General features: G+C 45.9%; 13 protein-coding genes across 13 annotated transcripts; 5 read left to right on the top strand and 8 right to left on the bottom strand.

The window, feature by feature from the left end:
- Positions 1 to 122: 122 nt before the first annotated feature.
- On the bottom strand, positions 123 to 1578 carry SERLADRAFT_475037 (uncharacterized protein; the record flags this gene model as incomplete). The annotated part of the gene is made up of 3 exons (XM_007321680.1): positions 123 to 814; positions 867 to 1042; positions 1121 to 1578. The coding sequence occupies 3 exons, from the start codon at positions 1398 to 1400 to the stop codon at positions 251 to 253; spliced, it is 1020 nt and encodes a 339-aa protein (XP_007321742.1).
- A 50-nt stretch (positions 1579 to 1628) lies between these two features.
- On the top strand, positions 1629 to 2377 carry SERLADRAFT_475035 (uncharacterized protein; the record flags this gene model as incomplete). The annotated part of the gene is made up of 1 exon (XM_007321679.1): positions 1629 to 2377. One exon carries the CDS (start codon positions 1698 to 1700, stop codon positions 1848 to 1850), a length of 153 nt encoding a protein of 50 aa, XP_007321741.1.
- Positions 2378 to 2903: 526 nt separating this feature from the next.
- SERLADRAFT_475032 (uncharacterized protein) lies at positions 2904 to 5256 on the top strand (the record flags this gene model as incomplete). Its single annotated transcript, XM_007321678.1, has 14 exons — positions 2904 to 3544; positions 3604 to 3640; positions 3713 to 3754; positions 3809 to 3918; positions 3984 to 4046; positions 4109 to 4277; positions 4337 to 4346; positions 4415 to 4548; positions 4604 to 4624; positions 4670 to 4721; positions 4773 to 4793; positions 4855 to 4931; positions 4991 to 5034; positions 5087 to 5256. 13 exons carry the CDS (start codon positions 3622 to 3624, stop codon positions 5141 to 5143), a joined length of 819 nt encoding a protein of 272 aa, XP_007321740.1.
- A 145-nt stretch (positions 5257 to 5401) lies between these two features.
- SERLADRAFT_410420 (uncharacterized protein) lies at positions 5402 to 7315 on the bottom strand (the record flags this gene model as incomplete). Its single annotated transcript, XM_007321677.1, has 8 exons — positions 5402 to 5773; positions 5827 to 5930; positions 6002 to 6156; positions 6227 to 6240; positions 6290 to 6400; positions 6506 to 6603; positions 6879 to 7110; positions 7199 to 7315. 8 exons carry the CDS (start codon positions 7313 to 7315, stop codon positions 5402 to 5404), a joined length of 1203 nt encoding a protein of 400 aa, XP_007321739.1.
- A 291-nt stretch (positions 7316 to 7606) lies between these two features.
- On the top strand, positions 7607 to 8621 carry SERLADRAFT_475028 (uncharacterized protein; the record flags this gene model as incomplete). The annotated part of the gene is made up of 4 exons (XM_007321676.1): positions 7607 to 7895; positions 7963 to 8133; positions 8187 to 8488; positions 8555 to 8621. The coding sequence occupies 3 exons, from the start codon at positions 7772 to 7774 to the stop codon at positions 8444 to 8446; spliced, it is 555 nt and encodes a 184-aa protein (XP_007321738.1).
- On the bottom strand, positions 8610 to 9987 carry SERLADRAFT_451953 (uncharacterized protein; the record flags this gene model as incomplete). The annotated part of the gene is made up of 2 exons (XM_007321675.1): positions 8610 to 9860; positions 9909 to 9987. 2 exons carry the CDS (start codon positions 9985 to 9987, stop codon positions 8812 to 8814), a joined length of 1128 nt encoding a protein of 375 aa, XP_007321737.1.
- Positions 9988 to 11507: 1520 nt separating this feature from the next.
- SERLADRAFT_475024 (uncharacterized protein) lies at positions 11508 to 13468 on the bottom strand (the record flags this gene model as incomplete). The annotated part of the gene is made up of 2 exons (XM_007321674.1): positions 11508 to 12569; positions 12626 to 13468. 2 exons carry the CDS (start codon positions 13450 to 13452, stop codon positions 11642 to 11644), a joined length of 1755 nt encoding a protein of 584 aa, XP_007321736.1.
- A 486-nt stretch (positions 13469 to 13954) lies between these two features.
- SERLADRAFT_475019 (uncharacterized protein) lies at positions 13955 to 14640 on the bottom strand (the record flags this gene model as incomplete). Its single annotated transcript, XM_007321673.1, has 2 exons — positions 13955 to 14406; positions 14427 to 14640. Coding segments are annotated over 2 exons (552 nt in total), but the record flags the coding sequence as incomplete, so codon positions are not given.
- Positions 14641 to 14743: 103 nt separating this feature from the next.
- Positions 14744 to 15246, top strand: SERLADRAFT_475018 (uncharacterized protein; the record flags this gene model as incomplete). The annotated part of the gene is made up of 2 exons (XM_007321672.1): positions 14744 to 15067; positions 15121 to 15246. 2 exons carry the CDS (start codon positions 14779 to 14781, stop codon positions 15150 to 15152), a joined length of 321 nt encoding a protein of 106 aa, XP_007321734.1.
- Positions 15247 to 15419: 173 nt separating this feature from the next.
- SERLADRAFT_475015 (uncharacterized protein) lies at positions 15420 to 15925 on the bottom strand (the record flags this gene model as incomplete). The annotated part of the gene is made up of 1 exon (XM_007321671.1): positions 15420 to 15925. A coding segment is annotated over one exon (444 nt), but the record flags the coding sequence as incomplete, so codon positions are not given.
- Positions 15926 to 16193: 268 nt separating this feature from the next.
- SERLADRAFT_475014 (uncharacterized protein) lies at positions 16194 to 17756 on the bottom strand (the record flags this gene model as incomplete). Its single annotated transcript, XM_007321670.1, has 6 exons — positions 16194 to 16728; positions 16780 to 16907; positions 16963 to 17078; positions 17128 to 17208; positions 17260 to 17472; positions 17528 to 17756. 6 exons carry the CDS (start codon positions 17720 to 17722, stop codon positions 16280 to 16282), a joined length of 1182 nt encoding a protein of 393 aa, XP_007321732.1.
- Positions 17757 to 17934: 178 nt separating this feature from the next.
- SERLADRAFT_441162 (uncharacterized protein) lies at positions 17935 to 20776 on the top strand (the record flags this gene model as incomplete). The annotated part of the gene is made up of 14 exons (XM_007321669.1): positions 17935 to 18028; positions 18092 to 18159; positions 18213 to 18338; positions 18399 to 18626; positions 18690 to 18804; positions 18861 to 18910; positions 18969 to 19271; positions 19318 to 19389; positions 19441 to 19608; positions 19669 to 20053; positions 20118 to 20197; positions 20248 to 20409; positions 20465 to 20575; positions 20633 to 20776. The coding sequence occupies 14 exons, from the start codon at positions 17935 to 17937 to the stop codon at positions 20774 to 20776; spliced, it is 2106 nt and encodes a 701-aa protein (XP_007321731.1).
- SERLADRAFT_363075 (uncharacterized protein) lies at positions 20760 to 22230 on the bottom strand (the record flags this gene model as incomplete). The annotated part of the gene is made up of 4 exons (XM_007321668.1): positions 20760 to 21071; positions 21123 to 21606; positions 21657 to 21979; positions 22039 to 22230. 4 exons carry the CDS (start codon positions 22228 to 22230, stop codon positions 21021 to 21023), a joined length of 1050 nt encoding a protein of 349 aa, XP_007321730.1.
- Positions 22231 to 22299: the final 69 nt, after the last annotated feature.

The raw sequence follows: 22299 nt of genomic DNA, 5'->3' as shown, positions 1-22299 counted from the left end.
TACTGTTATGGAGTGTTTCCAATACGGTTACAGTTTACAGGTTTGTTGCAAGTGCCTCCTATCTCAGGGTAATGATTCTAGCATTATTTGATGATTTTAAAACCATGTACCCCACTAAAATGCACGGATTGCAAGGAAATTCAGCGGGGTTCTATATGAGTATCATGTCCATATACTGTAATATCACCAAGCAGAAAGATCTAGACGTAGTCGGAGGTATCATCTGCCGAATCCCAAAACTCAAATCTACTCAAGGGGTCATTTTGTCCACTTCTTGTATCCTCCCGTCAAGCAGCTTTAACAATGTACCAATCCCCATCAACACACCCTGGTCTGGCCCATGACCAGGCATCAGTCGTGTGTGCGCAAAATCAATCAGCTTGACGGTATAGGGAGGCACAGGTAGATCCTCTTCCTCATCTTCGTCCTCGATATCTTCGTCTTCCCCATCGTTATCCTCCCCCGCTGTAATCTCCACGTCATTCTCGGCTTCCATTTCCTCAGAGTCATTCTCCAACTCATACAGCTTAACGGCCTCTTCTGCTCTCGTCCAATCCGACTCATATACGATTAATAAACTCCCACCTATCATCCGCATATCCACGCCTTCCAAAGTCTCCCTTATTTCTGCGACATCTTCACGCAGACTGCGGAGAATAGGGAGAAGGAGGTGGCGGGGAAGACCAGCAGACGGAGTAGACGGCGAAGATACAGGGAAAAATCTTGCAATACCCTCTGAAAGTTGACTGGACTTTATGCTATTTCCATACTCTTTTCGCGTCAAGATGGGATCAGGTGAATCGTTCGTATAAACCTGGAGATCCCGATTATGAGTGGTAGCAGTAGAAGTACCAGACCGCTCAAACCTGGAAACCAGTGAGCCTAACTCCAGTCTCGAATGATGTCGTCTCTAGAGCAGCCTTCTCCATCCGTGCACGCTTCTCGGGAGTGGCGGAATCCTCATAGAATATGGTACCAAGCTTGATGTCAATGACGCTGGGTTTTGTGAATCCATGAACAAGGTTCTCTAGGACGAGGGACTGTGTAGTTCAAACGGAAGACGAAATAAAGATAAATAAACGGGTTTTCGATTAGATCTTTGATTGTAGCTGATACTCATCTTTATCTTCGGCTCTGACACCATCTATTGGTGTAACTTTCAGGACACCCTCATCAGTTACGAGAGGTTCGTCTATCTCTGTAGTTTCCACTTTCCCTTCCAACCTGAGTGTTCCAAAGAATTTTGGTACGAACGGTCTTAGGTGGACGAGACCTGATTCGGAAACAACACGCTGGTAAAATTCAATTTCAAGTGGCACGGCAGGTTTGAGTAGCAAAGACCCATCCTCTGTTGTTTGGACGCCAGGATGACCACCGACCTGCGCAGCCAGTGGAATCATTGAGAGTGTTGTGTGGGCACCTAGATGGTGAAGAACAAAGCGTTACTAGCACTTGGATAACGAACCCTGTAGTACCCCAAGCATTTAAGTTACGGCGGTGGCTCAGAGTCTGACTATGGCAGTTGATATACCAGCCAAAGACCGCGATCACAGCAAACAAGCTATCTGATGAGCGAATCCAAAACTTTATTGTCTGATAAACGTTAAAAGGAACAATGATACAAAAAAGTGCACAACTGATAAGTTACGATATATCTACTTTTTTCTTGCAGACTTGTTGTCACTTGAACATTTCTCATGTTTAGCGTGGTAGCAGCATTTCTCCCATTTTCTATGCACACCGTCATACAGGCTGAGTGCTCTTCTGCAATCCCAATGCTGATTCTGGAATATCAGAGAAAAATCGCGGCCGCTGCCACGGATTCTACAATCGAGAGCAAAATGCTGTGATAGGAGTATGCATTAGGATAGCAATGGTTGGGAGAGGAGATATCGCCGCGGGCTATAATAGAGTCATATAATGCATCCCAACAGACTTCCCAGGGAGCATGTATCTTGGGCCGATACCACGATTCTAAGAACCGATTTCAAAATAAACCACTGGATGGCGGCCACCCGCTCGAAGCGAGATGTAACAGCCTAAGGGAGCTTCAATAAAATGGCCTTCCTGCGGTATTCACTGGGGATGTCATCAAGCACTGGAACGGACGCAGTGATGGTGGGAAGTGCCGCTAGATAGGTCCTCGTAGATCCGTGAGGTCATGTCCAGGCTGTTGACATAAGGACAACAGAATGTAAGAAGGCGAGAAGCTCTTTGTATTTCGTAGAGTCCACCATAGGACACAACGCCCCTGAAAGACCGTAAATGGATTTTCTTAAAAATAAAAATAGAAAAAAAGACGAAAATCCTTGTCCTCATCCTCGTATTTTGGATGTATCGGAATTCAGTAAATTGGCATGACTGTACAATTTGAGATCAGAGGTCATCAGCAAAGCAGCGTAATCAAGAGTAATGGTGCATCGCACCTTGAAGGTACCCGCGGCGATATCGCACCGAACCGGGAAATAATACACCGCTTAAGAAACATAGCATAAAAGACAGACATGCACATGCCTCAGCCAGCAGGTGCCAACTTAAGGAACCCAGTTCTAGTCTATCCGCGAATAGGAAGGCGATGCTAACAGTGTGTAATCCTCGAGGAGGCTATGCATTTCGAAAGCGAGGCCAATACAGAGTATTTCGTTGGACAAGGACAGAACCACGTCAAACTCGAGGTGTTTCCCCAGGGATATGATCATGAAATTTCTACGAACTGACGTGCTGCACAGTACACCTATGATGGCGAATAAAGAAACAATGCTGCAGTGGCGACCTGTAATACGATATCAATCTGAAATATGTGGGTTGTGAGCCACCTCGACAATTTGCAGTAGCATGAACCAGGCTTGGAATAGGAATAACAGCTTCTTGTGGATAAGCCGCATACTGGCTTACATAACCGCAGGATTCCAAGATGCGCTGAATGTGGAACGCAGAACACTGACTTGATAGCGACGGACAAAGCCCTCTGGAAGCTTTTGTCTTCCTTGAAGCACCTAGAAGAAATCAGCTAAATTGATACCAAAGAATGTCTTCTGACATTTCTAACACAATCACAAACCTCGCCGTGACCTTTTCGTCCACATCGCCATTTCTCAGCAACCCATCGCTACTCCCACGCACACATCACATTCTCGGTAATTTGCAGCATGTTGGGCCTGTCGGTCCAGGAGCAATGGCGGACGTACATATGTTTGCAATCGCAGAGGTTGACAGAACAGAGGTGGTGGACGTGCTAAAGGCGCAGGACGGCGTGTTGAGGGTTGACGTTCTCGAGAAAAAAAGGCGCGCAAAGAGGGATGAGTTTTAAGTGGCGTCAGTGGAAAGCATCACCACGCTTGTCTTCCTTAACACACGACTTGAATGCTTTTCTTTCCAATTCACCACGACCTACTTATCAAAGATTTTCTGTGAAACGTATGAAGAAGCGTATGATAAAAACTTTAGAAACTCTCATGAAGCCTTTTCCACCGGCATACGGTTTCTTAGTAACCGGTGCTAACATAGAACACCAATTGGCCTGGTATCTCACTCTGAACCATCTGTGAGCTGCTCACCAGTCCCAGCCAACTTTCAAACTACCTACTGAGTTATCGGTATCAGAACACTCCAATCGTAATCATGTCTAATCTAGTTCTAGGTAAGTCGTGTTGGGCTGTACTTTCGTGTTTATGAGGCTGACTGTCAACTATCTGCCCGGACCACGTTGCAGATCTCTCTGTTGCGACTCTGTTCAGCGTGAAAGGAAAGATAGGCAAGCTGATGATTTCATTGTTCATGTCCGTATGTGTCTGAAATTCGGCACAAGCTCTCGTCACCGGTGGAGGTACTGGAATAGGAAAAGCCATAGCCACCGCATTGGTCCAGAACGGGGCCAAAGTGTATATCGCTGCAAGGAAAGAAGCTCAGTTGAAAGAAGTACAGTGGTTTCAACGTCATAATACAACGGATATATTTGGCTTATTGCGTTTCCCAATTCTTAGACTGCAGAGGAGCTGAACAAGCTCAGCCCCGGAAGCGTTCAGTACTTCGTTGCAAACATTGGTGTAAGTCTATTCATCAATTCGCGAGATGTATCAAATTCATAGCAGTCGTGTTTCCCATCCAGTCGAAAGCGGGTTGTGATGCTCTCATTGGCGAAATCAAAAAGCGTGAAACAAGCCTTCACATCTTGGTGAACAACTCGGGCATATCATGGGGTGCACCATACGACAATTTCCCAGAGGAGAAGGGGTGGGATAATGTCATGGCTGTCAACGTGAAGAGCATATTCTATAGTAAGCTCTCAATTCTCCAGGAGTTCTTCCTACCAGTTCCTCACAGCTGCCTAATCTAGTGACCTCTGGGCGAGTTTACTCTCCATCGTCATCTCACGTTTACTGTGACTAACAACTACTGATCCCTCATTTATCAGCTTGACCGACTTACTCGGGAAAGATGCGACGCCATTGGATCCTGGCAGAGTCATCAACATATCCTCTGTCGCTTCTGTAAATCCACGAGTAGAAGGTAGCGTAGTTAGTGCTTCAGGTAGTGGCACCTACAGTTGTATGTATTCCCACCTCACACTACACAAGTCTCTACCTTACATTCATGTATTTAGACAATGTCAGTAAAGCCGCAGGTGAGTGACATAACATCATCTTCGCGCAGTACTCATCCCATACAGTGAACCACCTCACTTCTATTCTCGCTGTTAAGCTGGCACCTAGAAAAATAACGTGTGTAACATAATCCTATATGTAGTGCCCATCATTTAATCCAAAATGTAGCGTCAACGCCATATGTCCTGGGTAGGTTTCGGCTCACGTTACCTAGATAACGCACTAACGAGAACCCATTGGCGGCAATAAGGATTTTCCCCACCAAAATGACTGCATACGGTTTTAAGCAAGCAGGTGCAGACCAAATTGCATCCTCGCAACCAACTGGTATATTTTGTCCATGAATCATCTTCAGTGACGAATCTCACTCGTTCTATCATATTCAGGCCGTGTTGGTATTCCTCAGGATTTGGCCGGAATTTCTCTTTTCCATGATGGGTCTCACTTTTACACGTCCCAGACTCCAAGTGACACGCACCAGAGAGCCACTATGTGTCGTGGAGAGGTTGCACCACAGGCGAAGTTGTAGTGTCGTATGAATTATGGAACTAATTCATGGTGAAGATACTATATGGAGTGTACCGAATATTTGTGAGCCTGTGAAGTCAGTAAGCTTGAGGTAAAGTATCAAATCATCCGATCACGGCTTTATTATGCAAAAATAGTCAATACAGCAGCATTCCTCATAAGGCAATAAGTATCAAAACACATGGATGATAGACCACAAAGTAGGGAAAGGCCCAGGCGGTCCATTAGTTTGTCTGTCGGTGGTGGTATCTTGGTGGCGACACAGAGTTTCACAACCCATTGTCAAAAAGTTCATTTTCGCCTTCGTCAATTACAGATACATTTGCAGAATTCGGCGTTAGGTTGAGCCGCAGTCCGTCAGGAACCATGTTGAGCGCATAGCCAGTATCTGTATTGATCGCCGAGATCCATGGCGTTCCATTCGGGATTGTGTTCATGTTTCTCCATTTACCGGTCCTAGCGCAGTTATTCGCCTGTTCCAAGATTGTCCTGTACATAGGGTTGCTGAATCCCACACATTGTAAGCCGATGCATGCGACTTTCAAAGCCCCGGCTGCGTAAAGTTGAGCAATTTCGTATAAGTTTTGAGGTGAAACGTTCTTCCGGCTTGCCGTGGTTTCCTTGATTATCGCTTGAGTCGTCTGGTTGTATGAGGATTGGAAGACGAAGTGTAATAGTTATATATTTGACATACTTCGGGGGACAAGACATCCCATTCTTTCGTGCTGAGGTCTTCCATCCTAAAGGCTTTGTATACACCAGCGTAGTACCATTTCCCGTCCTTATTATAAAAACATTCTGAAAAAGGAGTTATTATATAGCATCAAATCCAGCATGAACGCGTTGTCCAAATGTCAACCACTCCTTACCAGTAGGTTTGACCATTTTTCCGATAACATCTACGGCAGCCCAACGATGAGCGGTGATAACACGTGGATTGGTGCTACATTTGAAAACTGGAGTAAGAAGGTATCCATGTTCTTCTCTTTCAGGACACCAGTGCGTCGTGAGCTGTTGTAGAATCCTATAATTTGAAAGACTATTATTTCAATAAGTTTGCTTGAACCCATGTACATCTGAAGCTGGTTTCTCACGAAGCTTTAAGGGACTAAATCATATTCGTGAGATGATACAAACGAAGATGACAAGGTACTCACACCAGTCGCATTACCGAGAAATTCATGAAACGTGTAGGGGTGGGGTATGAGGATCGGTTTCAGCGCATCATCCGGGATACCAGAAGGCAGAGGGAGAGCAGCCAATCGAGCCTGTCGAAGGGTGATTGTATGCTCAGGTTCATCGATATTTGGCAATATGGGACTCTAAATTTAGAACATATGCGTCCGAGTAAACTTCAAATAATGTTGACTCACCTTTTCAGAGACGCTTTTTTCATAAATGTGAAGAGTAGGTTCCTGCGTTGGCAAAAAGCCGTTGGATTGAAATGAAGGACTATACGGTGGAGTGGGAGCTCCGGTTATTCTATCAGTTGGAGCGCTGCAATTATGTGATACATGGTTATCTTGTGTAGTTTCGTGTTGTATGCCCTTACATAAGTGGATTAATAACATCAATACGGCATACTGTGTGCTCATACCAAAGATTTTACTTTTCCTCCTTCGTCACAAAAAGAAGAACGATTCGAATCTTTCGCAAGATACATACTTTGTTGTGGTAAACGAATGACCTCGGAGCGCTCTAAATGCCTAATTGGTTTGCGTATGTCGCCTAATGCTTTGTGCTCACCTTGAATTTCCAGTCCTTCAGGTTTGCTTGCGATAGCAGCAGACTGTTCGGCAGCCCGTTTCATCTCTTCCACTTCACGCTTTAGCTTATCGATTATTTCAGTCTTCTGACGGACTGAGATATATGCGTTTTCTAAGCGATGAACAGCGGTATCACGAGCACCCATAGCTTCTATGACTCGCATCTTTTCGAGCTGAACTGAAAGTGCAACTTCTGCAGGACAAAAGGGAGTCTGAATGGAGAAGATTAATCCCAGAAAAGTTTACAGTAGGAACTTCGTAGTCCAAGAAAATGATGGAATGGGGCAACTTAGTAATTACCATGAACTTGGAGGCTGGAAGTCCGGTGTCCATGTGTGGTTTTTCGAAAAAATGTTCTTGCGACGTGGCCAGAATATCCAAAGGTAGGCCATCAGTTGAAACACCATGTGAAGACATTCTGCGAAGATAAAGATGTAAAACAAGCGACTTTCAAGAAATGGTTGTGGTTAAGAGCAAACTTGGGAGAATATAGTAAAACGCCCCTATATGACCGTCCAAATATTGCCAAATAGACCTTTGTCCGGTCATCTATTGAGTCACCGGTTGCTTTCCGTTTTATGACTGAGAAATTGAAACCGAGTCCTTGCAATAAGTAAGAACGCTCTCACCAGATTTAGTAAAAGCTCACTTATAAAGTTCTCTATCAATGGCCGTCTCTTTCCCTGATCTCACGTTCTCTGTCACCCCAGGAGTTAATGTAATGGATGATTAACTTTCGCGGTGTGCACGCCTTTTCAGTAACAACTATGGAGTCAGGGGACCGTCTGGTTGCTAGGGGTGAAACCATGTAAATATTTCGGCTTTCTCTTTTGCGTCGACTTATCATCGCTTTGCTGAGACACTCGTGTTAAAATGAACGCCTCAAAGCTCAAAAGCCAGTGTCTCAGTGATCCGGAGCACGGCTTTTTGACAAGTTGTTTCGTTGGCGAAAATCTTGTTGGCCAAGCTTTCGCCGCTACATGGGATTATAGGGGAGGCATGTTGTCCACTATTTTTTGACTGTAAGAAGTGTATACAGATATTTGCATCGTATACCTGAGCAGGTTCCATTGGATGGATCACCCAACTGGTAGTAGATCGCGATTACCGCAGGCGTCACATTGCAACTACGCTCTTGCAACATCTGCAATCCGACCCCGTGTTTGGTTCAGTGTCGGCTTTTGGAGTGGCTTCGTCCGGCCCTGCCACTTGTCATATTTTGGCGAAACTTGTCGGTATGCTTGCCTGTATCCGTATGATTTTGTACCTTATTCAACTGACCACTTAGATGTCCCTATATCAAATATTGACACGAAATTCATCTCCGACAATGCTGAGAGATTTTTGAAATCTACGACGGTCCATTATCTCAAGTCAGATGAACTTCGAGGCAGCCTATTTGGAAGTTATCGCGAAGTAGGAGGGGTGTTTTCTGTATTCACAAGCTTTTACATCGACCATACTGAACCTCTGGAAATTCTCAAAAGTATACAACAAGATCTGAATGGTGCCTTGCTGATCTCCTTGATGGTCACGAAGTTTTGTTGATAGTTTCGAACACCACCTCGCTATCTGTTTGATGATAAAACTGTACGTCTCAAAATGGCTCGTCTGAATACTGAATTCACTATTACGATAATCTTGATATATAAGCAGTGCTATTTCTGGACTGGCATGTTTTTTACTCAGCTTTATGCATACTTATACAGTTATTAGAACGACGTTTTTGCAAGTGCAAGTAATCGCTTTTCGACGAGTCAATAATGCTGTCCGCGAACTGAATGCTACTATGGAAGTACGTATACTGTATCCTGAAAACGCGCTACGAAAAATGAATTCGACTGTGGGTAACTTATTTGTGGAGATAGCATAGCTATGTGGATGGGTAATGTAATCGTACATGTACTCGTCCTTCAATATTTTCTTTTTATTGACCATCCTCCCCATCCGTCCCTCCTGCCCATGGCTTCACCTTCTTTTATTTCAAACTCACGTTCGTCCACTCTTTCCAGAATGCGTGCAACGATTGTCGCTGCGGCGATGGGCGCCCAACTCGAAGCTACGCATTTCAACCTTCCATATCCAAACGCAAACAAATCGGAAGCCCCCTTACTGGGATGGTAGCGCATAGGATCGAATTCAGTGGGATTTTCTCCCCACTCCTGAGATTTATGGTATGTTTCAATTTCAGCTACCTCGATGCTATCTGATTCTGTTGTGGAGGCAGCGAAAGGGAATTTGGACGGTGGGCTGGGATTCACTCGTGAAATGCGCCGAGTAGGCGGGTAGAGGCGCAGTACTTCTAGTACGACTGCCTCTACACTGGGCCCTGCCTTCTTGAACGCTTGAAACTGGGGAAGCGTTGAATTATCTCCGAAATCTAAAAATGCATGCCGGATTGATTCGTCTCGATAGGCATATACGGTGGTAATGGCTACAACTCGCCACATGGTCTCGAATGCGGGGATGATGAAGTCGAGGGGATTGGGATATTGGTCCCTGTTGGGGACCCATCGAAATATGTGATCATTAATCTCCGAAAGGAGATGAGGATGAAGCTGCTGCGATGTCTTAGCTTGCATCCAGCGTTCGTTTATTGCTTTCGTGACGGAAGCAACATCGCGAGGATCTAGGGCAGCTAGATCTGCGTCGAGAAAACCGGTTAGGACGATACTAAAAGTAACGGATTGCATATATGTGGCGAATTGGATGGAATCGAGCGGGAGGTAGTGATCAATGCACTTTGAAACCTCGCCTACCCACCCGTCCCATCCTTTCCTATCTCTAGGATTTGCTCTTGCTATCAGCATTTTTGCCGCTCTAACGAAGGCAGAATGAACAAACAGGTCGTCGCTAACAAAGGTGTTCGTCATGCCTAGCGCGCGTATGAGGCGCTCGTTTGGAAGCGCTCGAGAGCGGAGCAGCTGTTTCAAGGTGGTTTTGGGGGGATCAAGGAGAGCGGCTATTTCATCATGAGAAGTGATTCTTCGGATAGCTTCTTGGCGCCTACTTGTCCATCGTAGCGCTAGTGTGAGCGTTACGGTGGCGATGGCTACACCAATCAGTGCGTATTTTGTAAACGCACTCATTGTCGACTTGAAGTAACAAGATGTGCACTGCGGTCTATCCTTTATAACCTTTATATAAGATAGAAGCAACAATAGGACCACCTGCCTATGAAAAAACGGGTCGCAAATCCCCTTAAGCTTCCTCCTTAATGTTCCCACTTCCGCCACATCAATCATTCTCCGCTGTCTTGCGCGGTTTGCCTACTACTTCGACCAACATTCCGTTGGAAGGACGGTGCATCAATGTATCAATGATGGTACGGTGAGGCCAGGCTAATACGTTTTTATCAGGGAGTATGCTAAATCGGGTTTTCATTACAGGTAGTTTCCTGCGGGCGTCAAGGCTTTAAGGCTTTTACGGACCATTGGAATTTGCGGCCCTTTGGAAGACCGTGCTGTCTGGCTGCATGTACACGCACCTACTCACGTACATAAAGACAATTCTTCATCCACAAACCATTGTATCGCCTGTCTTTTATTTTGCTTGTACTTCCTCGCCCATGCCTCAGAAGAACGGCTTCAAGTTATTGCAGTGCGCACGCCCTGTTTCGTGAGAACGAACATGTATTCGATTTGATATATACTGGCGGCACCAGTTACAGGGTTATCGATTAGGTGGTCCAAGTCAACGAGGCAGCCATTTAGAAACCGTGGCTTCAGGGTGTTACGACGATTGCAATGGTTTCAAGTTCAGCGTGCCTCTAAGGTGTGTTAATTAGCTTCTGGAAGTCCTGGCATGCCTGCGTCGTGAGCCCACCCTCGAACCCACGGTTATGATAGCCCGAGTGGCTCACTCACAGCTTTCGTTGTATAAATCTAAACATCTGTTGTATTCCCGCTGCAGATCCCGGATATTTACCTCTGTCATGGCAAGAGCAAGACTCCCCTTCCTTTTCGAAGAATACTCCGCCGAGAACCCAAAAGGCTTCTTTTTTACTCCAAAAGCCGGTGCTCATTTTTAAAAAGAAATTCTGACAGAAAGTGAGGACTATCAAGTCCTTTCGAGATAAGTGAGTGAACGCAACGCAGAATCTCGTGCTCGCATCGTGATTCACGTACAGGGTTCCTTGCTAGCCTGATTCATGTTACTTCTCGACAACCCCATCCCAACAAACCAGCAACCGCCGTTGCAAATTTCGAGCACGCATTACTGTGATCATTCAATCTTTTCCCCTTTTGACCGCCCCACAGCCTCTCTGATCACGGCACATAGCGATAATAACAAACAATTTCTGTTCAACGGCATGGAGAGTGGCCCGCTTTCGGTGTAGGTATGCGTTGTACACATGCTCTCAATATCAAAGCCTCATTAGTCTGTGGAAACTGATGAGGGTTCACGATAATATTTTTTTCTTGAGCCTGAAATGTTCGCATTCTCCTATGTCGGAAATTATTAGCGTGTCTAATATGGTGACACAACGTGAAAGGCTCCAATAAAAGACGAATCCCACAAGTTCTAGAATAGACTCCTTATCGATCGCATGTGATCATTTGTGCAACTCATTGCAATTAATGTACTCAACAGTCCAAACGCCAGTCTGAGAGTTATGTCCATATGCTGAGGTGTTATCAAGCCCATACATTGATTCGATTATGCTACGTCTAAGCACCAATTATTTTACCTGAACTCTAAAACTAATCAACTGAGAGGGGGAGCAAAAATAAGATATCTTGTCTATTGGCTTATCGCCCCAGATTTTTCCACCAAAGCTTCAGCTAACAGCATCGCTCTCATCCGCTTAGCATCACTTTCAACAGAAGATTTTGGCCCATTTCGATAATCAATTTTGTTTTCCACTTCGGTCTTCGCAAATCCTGATTCTCTCTTGTATCGAAGTTTCGATAGTTTCTCCAGGCACCACTCCAGCGCATGTTCCGTGCGTACCTTGAGGTCATAAACTTCATCCCTTTGGTAGTATGCCATCCCGTTACGGTTACCTAGCCACATGTAGAGCACCAACACTTTATGCAGTGTCTCCAGAGTGGGGAGAGTCTTGGGTGACGGCGAAAACCGTAACTGTCCAGTCGACATTAACTCCTCTATCTCAGTCAACATGGGTAGGAATGGTGCCGATCGCAATGCAGTGTAGATATCGACACGTATTTGGCTCTGATACATGCGAACGAACCGTTTAAGCACCTCCAAAAATGCAGGGTCCGACCATGAAATAGGTGCAGACATATAGAGCAATTTGTCTTCAAAAGTGAGGTCGTTGGCGAATGTGTCGACGAATTTCGCCATCTCGTCTAACCTGTGTTGGGTCGTGGCCTGAAAAGGCTGACGGACTTTGGATACATAGCCAGGGACCTCGAAAATCGTCAATAATGAAGCGTCTGGGGGTAATACCTGCGATACCGAGTCCAACCACGAACTTTTGATGACAAGTCGTGCCATAGTAAGAGGATCCGCAGGCATCGAAAGAGCAGATCGTAGTGCAGGCAAGTCATCAGCATTTAGTGTCGTGACGAAACCACCTGGTTCGCCGTGTAAACCATAACGTCCAGCTCTACCTGCTATCTGCTTGATCTGAGACGTGGATAACATCCTCTCGCGGTCACCGTCAAACTTGCGTAAAGCTTCAAACACTATACGCTTGATTTTCCTGAATGAGCTGAGCTTTAGCATTTAATAAGCTGACAATGAAATACAGCAACGCACAAATTAAGACCCATTCCGATGGCATCGCTACCAATCATTACATCGTAACCACTATTCGGATCGTTGAACAGTGCAGCTTGCTCGCTACGGATCTCGGGGGGTAGACGACCATATGCAACGGCACATCGTAGTCCAGTAGCCCGCTCAACCTTCTGTTTGAGTGCGAAGATGTTCGATCGAGAAAAAGTCACGACACAATCACCCTTCTGTACTCGGTTGAGATCTCCTTCCAAAGACTCCTCTTGGACAACCAGTGGTGTAAGTCTTTCGTACCGTTTGACGATAAGTTCATCGCCAGTGTCTTTTAAGAGTTCCTCAATGATGGGAACTGCAGTCTCCTCCCCACAGAGATGGAGTTCCCTAGCCGGCAAACCCAAGACAGCATGAGTCCAAGCTGCTCCACGGTCAGTGTCGGCAATCATCTGGATTTCATCCACCACGGCGACATCTAGCTCTGCAGACTCCGTGATCATCTCCACGGTACAGCTCAGCAACCCTGCAGAGTCTGAAACATATCTGGCTTCTTCTCCAGTACGTAAGTTGCATTCTCTGGCATATTTAGAACTCCCCTCTTTTCTGACTGTTGGCCGAGATCCTTCAGTATTAACCACATCTGCAATGAGCGTGGTGTCTGGTTGTGCTTCATCGTCGGGATCTACACCCAGTGGAACGATCTGTCCTTTATTAAGTCTCTCCCAAATTTCGTGCGCAAGAAGCCGTAGAGGGCCTGCATAAACGCCCACTCTAGCAGCAGCAAGTGCACGTAATGCCATATGAGTCTTTCCACTATTGGTAGGGCCTACGTGCATTATGACCTTGCGCCGCATGGAGCGTGCCTTTGGATAGACATCTGCGGGATACGATAGGTCGGCGGAATCATAGAGATTCTTGATTTGTTTAAGCGTTGTTCGAGGGACGATATCGGAGAGTAAAGCTTCGTTGTCTGGGTCAGACGCCCACGTGTAAAATAGCTGGCTCATTACTTCATCAATACGACGTCCCATGCCTCCCTCAGAATGAATGATAGTGAACCTTTCCATCTCGTATTTCTCTCTCTGAGCCTGGGTAGACAGCAAACCTCGGCGGAACTCATTCACGAACATCATAAGGAGTGGGTTTATGTCACACCTCGGTATGCCAAATCTCTCTAGACGTCGTCGCACGTAAGGCAAGCTTGACCATTCTGCTACTGTGTCTCTGATTATAGAAAGGGTGTCCGGAACTTCGTTAACGCGAGAACTCTCTTTATGTTTCTGCGGCGGTTTTCCGATTGGGCCTCTTTGAAAATCTTGTCCACCTCCGTTTGAAGAATGCCACTCGTTAAGTCGAAAAGAGCTACCAGAGGCTGACTGCGATGATGCGATGCGATGTGTCGGGCGGGAAGTATGCTCCGTGTGGCGCCCTGAATAATCACGCCCTCCCTCAATACGTGGGCGCGGTTCACTGCGTGAGTAAGAGTTGCCGTAAGATGACCTGGATGATGTCTGAGGACGCATAGAACGGTATGGCTGCTCCGCGTGGTCCTCCGGATAGTCATTATCACCTTCATCGCGGGAACGTGAAAAAGAGGATGACCAGGACGGTGATTGAGAACGCTTGGCACGATATGGTCGCTCTACATAATCTCGTGAGGAGTCACGCCAGAATTCGTTGCGAGGTCGACCCTCGTAGCGCGGAAAGGACCCGCCTGAGGATGACGGTGATTTGTGACGCATAGGACGATGGGGTTCCTGGATGGGGCTCACTTGAGAACCATATTCGCTTTCATCGGCAGAGTTTCTCTGGAACCGCGGAAATTGACGGCCTGGGGATTCTTGAGGTGGTGGTTTCGAACTATGCGAAGTAGGAGTTGAACGGAAACGGCAGAAATAGCTCTGGCTATTTTCCAGCCAAGTCTCGCCATGGCACCCAGATAGAAGAAGTCGACGACATGGATGCATAGTCGTGCCCTGATAATATTAAGTTGAAAGGAGATGGTTGTCACTCTTGTTCCATATGTTAGTGAAAGTCAGTACGAAGAAGAGTAGTTGGGAAATTTTGCGAGGACCACAGAAGCGGTTGTTTGCTCGTGTTAGAAACAGAGGCTATTGGCTTTAGGTTTTAATTGGCGTCCCTTTCGAGCCTTCGCCCAGTACGTGCACAAAAAATACACCATGGCATCAATACCACCTGCACGAATAGCGCGTATAGTCAGCACCCGCTGCTCAATATTCGAGACATTCTATAATCCACAGTCTCTACGGACTGGTGCCAAATATCTCCGGGCCCGCCTTCGTGGTCCATCTATGGTCAAATACTACCCTCAGGAAATAAATATTGCTAAAGCAATAAGGGCATACCCTGAGCTGGAGATGGTCAACAAAGCTGAGGTACAGAGATTGCAGGATGTTGAGGATAAGAAGAAGAGAGGCAAAGGTGCTCCCAAAAAGGCGAAGGATAAGGGTGCGTGTCTGTATATTCTCTGACTTACGGTTGGCTGACATTCGCGCGTGCAGCTGACAGTCGCAGGGCAACCAGAAAGCGATAGAGGATTTTCATATCTCATCATACAGTTTTTCTTTCTCGTGCTACTTTGTATCGACCTTCCCATTACTGCCGCTAATAATAACCAAACCGCATACATCGCCCAAAAGCTTCAACAAGTATAACAGACACACCTTTAGCTTGAAATCCACATCGTCAACAGGTGTCTTCCATTCCTGCTGGATCATTGACCGCGCCTCCTAAACTTCCCATTTCCGCGAGAGTCAATGAAAAGAGATCATCGAAATTTTGTTGCAGTCCTGTTCTTTCTAATGCCAACTGATAATTTTCACCTTGCACATCTAGCCCTGTTAACCATTCCTCCATCTCAGCTGTACCCATGACTAGTAAGCTGCGGAGCCTCGTCCGTTCTGTTTGACTCATTGGAGACGACCGGATGGTTTTCGACTGGTGGATATCAATGTTCTCGACTGGGATGACTAGGTCTACTCCCTCTCCTGCAGTAGGATCCCAAACTTGGGCTCTGAGCACAGCGTGCCATGCATGGTCAAGATCATCAAGAAACTCCAGTAGCTGGGGTAGTGACTTGATCTCTGCGGGGTAACCTGGGACTGAATTCATAACGTCGCCTGTGAGACGAAGGAGGAAGGTTATGCGTAGGGAGGTTGATGGATCTACTGGTGGGATCTGTAGAATGAACGCGAGGAGTTGTTGCATAGCGGCGATGTACGCTGGTAAAGTCGGCAATTTTGACATAGACGGCTCTGTACTAAATAAATGTTATACATATGGAGGCTTGTTACCAGTATATATATCAGCAAACATCCAACTGACCGCTTTTTGAAGGCACTGTTGATTTCCATGAATTGATCTTCAACATACTCAGTAGCTTTTCGTTCTTGGACTTTAGATAGGGCACGAACATTGCTAGTTGAGCTGGAAGAAGCAATAGCAACATCCATATGCGCAGATGTCATATTGCAGTCAGGAACGAAGCCTTTGATAAACAAGTGTCAACTAGAAATGACACGGTTTCAAGTTGGAGTACTCATTCTTGCCTCCAAGTTCGGGCTGTAAACCATGTCTATGCAACAGAGTATGTATATGGAATATATGTAATATTTGATTGAATATATATTGTAGACACCAGCTATACGTCGATGGCTTTGATCAAGATAAACCGATGCGACTCCTGACCTCTAGTAGGGTACGTTCTGATCTTGTCATGGCCCTTTCAGCTCCATCTTTGGCTATCTTGAGCAGATAAGAGGCTTCGCCGCGGATTTTCTCGAACTCTGATCTAGGATGTTTGAATAGCTCTTCAACTGCATCCGCGACATCGGTTTTTAACTGGCCATGGCCTTTGTGTTGGTATGTTTTCGCGACGTCGAGTACCTCCCTGTCCGTACAAGCAGCCAAGATGGTCAGGAGATTCGAAGTCCCTGGTCGGTTGACAGGGTCATAGGTGACCCCTTGGATCGAGTCTGTAACGGCACCACGAATCTTAGCTCTGATCTGAGCACCGGTATCTGTGAGGAGGATGCGTGATTGAATGTCTGGAGAAGATTTGGACATCTTCGACGTTGGATCTTTGAGAGATAGGACACGTTTTGAAGGGGCTATGAAAAACGCTGAACAAAATGGTTCTTTAGGTTCAGAAATCTACTCACTAATGACACACTCCGGTAATGGAAAGAGAGGTGGTCCCTGATTGAAAGTGCGGTTAAATATGTCTGCTATATCTCGTGAAAGCTCCAAATGTTGTCGCTGGTCCTCGCCTACTGGAACATGCGTTGCTCTACAAAAAAATCCACGTCAAATCCCTTGGTGAACCAGCCGTAATTGGACCGCACCTATATGCAAGAATATCGGCGGCTTGGAGGACGGGATAAGTGAACAGTCCAGCGTTCAAGAGAGATTCGTCGACTTCAGACTCGTCATTGGCATTTCTGGATGCTGCTAATCGTGCCTATGGTACTTCACGGAAAGGCCAAACAAGGGGCTAGAAAACCACGAACCTTCCATGTAGTCATTCTGCGCAGCTTTCCAAGGGGTGTTACACAGTTCAAAATCCAACATAACTCCGTGTGATGGAGGTTCTGCATCATGGTAAACTGAGCAGTACAGATAAATGCTGCTTTAGCACCCACCTGGTCTTGATGAAAAACAATAGAACGGTTGGGATCGATGCCAATAGCTAGTAAGACAGATAGCATATCACTTCTCGCAGCGCGTAAGGCCACGGGATCTTGAGGGAGAGTCAAAGCATGCCAGCCCACGATTGAGAATATCAGTTCATCTTCTGGACCTGCGTTTTTTTGTAGTTTGACCCAGTTAGATAGAGCACCAAGATAGTTTCCTAGCTGGTTTAAAACTAGGTTAACCCAAAGGAAATGCGACGAAAGAACAAGATGTCACATGAGGAATGCCTGTAGGCTGAATACCAGAGAAAACGACACGAGGACTGCTGTCGCCATTCCGGGACTTGGTTACTTCGATGGTAGTATTAACAGCACGTGTATGCGCAATGTTGCTGCGAATAGGACCTTGGTTTTGGCAAGATGGCAGCCATCGAGGCGCTGTACGATGCACTTGCCGTCGTAAGGAAAGCATCCCAGAATTTACAAGGGATCCAGATACAACAATCGTTTGAAACTCCGTTTTTCACTACAGGCATATCTCCGAGCTGCTTTGCTCTGTTACTTTTTCGATATGCAACGGTCACTACAGTCTTGGTCTTGATCTCTGTATATACTGTATCATATTGCCTTGACTGTCTGATACGCTTTTTTTCGTGCCTTCTTGTCCATCATTGCTGGGGTACCATGGATCCAGAGCCCATGGATATCGATCCTATTGATTTACCTGGAGGGAGCAACTTTCATGATGTTACTGCCTTGCTTGCAAAGGCCGCAGGAGGTGAGACCTCCCATTTATGAATTCAAATAAATCCAAACATAATTCGCATATTCTATTCTAAAGATATGAAACCTGGAGATCTAATCTTGGCCGACGGGTTTTCTCTGCAAGACGCCATGGGTGCCTTTGAGGTGTGCTTACTTGTATTATTACCCACTTGCTGCTATTTACACGCCGATCAAAGATAGGTGAACCACGCTTCGATAGTGGCATGGTATCCGAGATCAACATAAACCCGCCGTTCAATCCTTTATCCCCCATGTTGCCAGAGGAGATTTGTTGGTTAATGGACAGGTCCTTTGTGTGCGAGGTGAATGAGGGAAACTTACATCTCCTTGATTTGTATTCACGTGTATGCTGCGCAACTCAGATGGAATGGCATGCCGGCTATACACTTTCGCAAACTGTGTTCACCGTACTTTTTGTGCACCACTTGAGAGATATAGACCCTGACTTTCTGGCGAGGGATTTTGCATGGGACGGTAAACCTTCTCAACCACTAGAACTCATCACTGTCGTCCTCCGATCCTTCATTTTTGGACTATTGAAATGCTGTGATCTTGCCTGGAGAGAACTCTCAAAAGAAAGAGTGCATGATGTCAGTAGCCTATTTTTGCATACCTCATCTGGATATACACTTATGCTGCACGGAACATTACAGGCAGAGGATTGGCAGAGCGAGAAGTGTGACGTTTCCTTATTGGAGGGAGTTCCTGTAAATCACGTATTTCAAAAGCTAGAGGAGGCCTCCAGGTGGCTCCAAACATCTCCCAAAGGTATGTCTAGCTGTTTTTACATTACGGGTGGGGCTTCATATTTTGGTTACTCGCAGCAAAGTCGTCTTGGGTGAAACCACTTCTTGTTAGGATCCATCTGAGAATGGTATATTTTCAATATCAATATCATTCGTCCGATAGTTTCTTACCTTTGCTCTATGTAGGCACTTTTGCAATTGATGGACTCGAATCTTTCCCATGAATATGCTAAGCTCCCCTTGCTTGTTGCCGACATTCGCAATCAGATACAAGCTATCGACAATTCCCCGAAACCAAGACCAGAAGCGGGATCAGTAGCACACCGGGCTCTGGATCCTAATGTAGCTCGCCGATTAAACTTTTATATACCCCTTCAGATTCTTCAGCTTCCCCCAGAGAATCAAGCTTGGGCCAACCTCCAGGCAAGCCTCAGTGGTATGGCTGAAATTAGCATACTTTCTAATACCGCAAGCGTTGGTACATGGGAGGTTAGCCTAAGTCATCCGCTGAAATTTATTTCTGACATTACATTAGATTGTTGGGCTTCTTCGTGGATGGTGTCCACCACTATACCGAAGCCTCCCTCTCTTACGCTCAGCCATCCAGGTGAGTCCTCTGCTTCAGCTGCACTTTTATTTTGCTTGACGATATCCTTAGTCGGCATTCTTTGATGGCGTTCTTGTAATGAACAAGTACCCACTGAACCATATTGTTAATCGGTTTTTTGTGGAAACATTAGACCTTACATATGATTCTTACGCTCGCGCTGTCAAGCAGCGTTGGACGGGTTCTGACCCTCCGCCACTGTCAAACATAGAACGAAATGTCACCAAGGCAGGCATGTTGTGTTATTCACATGGATGCTTGATCAAACAGTGCCTTTAGCTTGTCACCGGCCATGTGAAAGCAATGTGGTTCAACCCACCTAGACGTCGCCGCTATCTTATAAAATCACTTATAGACTGGCACGAACTATATGCCGAGTCAAGTTATATATCATCTGAACTGGCACCTGTGGTGAGTGTCTTAGCTGCTAAATGTCCATTTCCAGCTGATGGCAGGAATGCCAAGCTCGGGTTAGATATGGTGTCTCGTGCACAAAATGTTGCGCTACTATACAGGCTCACAGTCATCCGTGAAATTGTATTTTCTGGCTTTCAGATGTCGTTATATACCTCCGAGGAGAAAGCATTTGCATATTGGCATGCTGCACATATCATCGAACTACACCTTAATACTCTGGATGAGCTGGAGCCAGGCATTTCAAGTAGTAAGCACTTCTGTGATATATTACTACTGACTTGACCTCTCATCCTTTCATATTAATGTCAAAGCATCCAGGACTCATCATGAACTGAAGTTCAATTCTGCTTTTCTCAGCGCTTTACAGTTAATGTCAACCGCTATGTTTTTGGTGAGCTTCTCTCAAAATCTAGCCAGTCCTATGTTGTTAAAGATTCCAAGGTTACGAGTCAAAAAATGACTATCTCGTGGGAGCGTATGCGTTTGAATTTCCTCCGTCGCTATAAATGGGCCTTCATATCAGAATATGATGACGTTGATGTCCCTGTTGTTGGACACCCGCAATTCCCCGAATTCATGCATTACTGCACTGATGTCCAAAAAGTAATGAATAGTGCTTCACTATATTTATACCCATCATGATGACCATTTCCTCTAGGACGGAATGGATTCTCCAGCCGCCTGCTTTGAACTGGCAATCCATATTCTCTCCAGCCTATTAAGCTCTCCTACAGGCTGGGCTGGTAAATGGAGTGGCGATCGGCTTCAGGTGAGTTGGGTTGATCAGATAATTCAAATGGGTTATCTCACTACAGCTCTTGTGCAGTTTATCCGAGACCTCATTCATGTATGCGAAGGGCTTGTTACTCTACCCTCCACCCTGGAAGAGATCAGTACTTTCGATTTCAAAACCTTGGTATGGAATCCTGACGCAAATCCATGGTTTCCATACATTCAAAAGGCCACATAACTGTAATACTGGCCATTTCTAAATTTGTGGATATATACTTCGAACTCGTGCTTCGATCGCGTCAATATATACGACTCATGTTACTAATACTCCCCGACTGCCAGGTTCTGATGTGCTACGGCGGAGGGTATGCTACACGTACCCAAACTAGGGAAGGTCCCAATCAAGGTCCCGATATCAAATATGTCCGTTATAGATGTAAAAAGAAAGTTACTAAAAATTTCAGAGTTAATGAAGCAAGGACTCAGTTAGTTTGACGATTTTGCGCTTTTTCAATCTGATTAGACTTCCACCACTAAGAGAACGGTAAGAGCACAGTTTAAGTGGTACGCTCAAAAAGACATACCTCAACGCTGGATTTTATTCCTTCATCCAGTGAAAAAAGAGGCTCATAATCCAGTGCAGTCCTAGCTTTTGTTATATCGCAGCAGCGAGTGGAACATATGTATGTCACTCTCATCCTCGTTAAACTGGGTTCCTTGCCAAGCAGTCGACTGAAAAACTCAATGACGGAGGCCAGTATATATGCAATTCCCCGAGGAATTACTAGGGTACTTTTTTCAGAGTGATAGCCTGCCTCTTTCCATAATGCGCGAGGGAAGTCCCACCAACAACGAGGGTCGCCGTTGGTGATGAAAAATGCTTGTCCAGCGACCTGCGAGTGTTTGGGGTGGGAAGGTGAGAGACGATCGGCAGCAAGGAGATGGGCTTGGGCAGCATTTCCGATGTAAGTCCAGTCGAAGAGGTTTTTGTTGTCGCCAATTTGGATGTGGCTGCGACCTGTCAGCATGACATTCATCATGGAAGGTAACGTAACTCGGTCACCAGGCCTGAGAAGACATTAGCAAGAGAAAAATTGCATTTCCAGGATTCGAAGTACCCAAAAAGACCAGCTGGCCTGAGTGAAACAGTGTTGAGGCTATTTCGGCCATTTGCATCCAGGACGAGCCTCTCTGCTGATGCTTTTGTATCGTTATAGTCATCCATGTGATGGACAGGATACGGCGCGGTTTCGTTGACATTAACCTGATCTTCTCCATTGAATACGACGCTGGCAGAGCTTGTGTAAACCAGTTTCTGAACCCCGAAGGCGATGGCTTGCTTGATGACGGTGTCAGTCCCACGAATGTTGATTTTTTCCTGGAGTTCTCGAGGTTTGCCTGGGAGCGAGGATGCAGTATGAATGATACAAGATGGGCGGCACTTGGACAGAAAACTGCGCTTCAGCATGTACAATGCAAATGATTTCCTAAGGAACTCACATTTTGTATGGCATCGCCTAAAGATGCAGCATCGGTAATGTCACCTGCAAAAACCTTTACTCTTGGGTCAAGAGGCGAAAGAGAAATGTCAAACACGGCCACTGAAGCTTCGCCGCGCTGTAAGAGTTGGTCTACGATATGACGACCAAGGAGACCACATCCTCCGATAACGAGATACGAGTCAGTCGACATTGAAAAGACTTGAAAGAATGAAAGGAAGGACTGGCCTGAGAACTGCGCTCAATAGGTGCCGGTTAGCCA

This window comes from Serpula lacrymans (assembly GCF_000218685.1).
Source record: "Serpula lacrymans var. lacrymans S7.9 unplaced genomic scaffold SERLAscaffold_11, whole genome shotgun sequence".
Lineage (NCBI taxonomy): Eukaryota > Fungi > Basidiomycota > Agaricomycetes > Boletales > Serpulaceae > Serpula > Serpula lacrymans.
The sequence above is the reverse complement of the archived record's forward strand: the minus strand, read 5'-3'. Positions and strand labels throughout refer to the sequence as shown.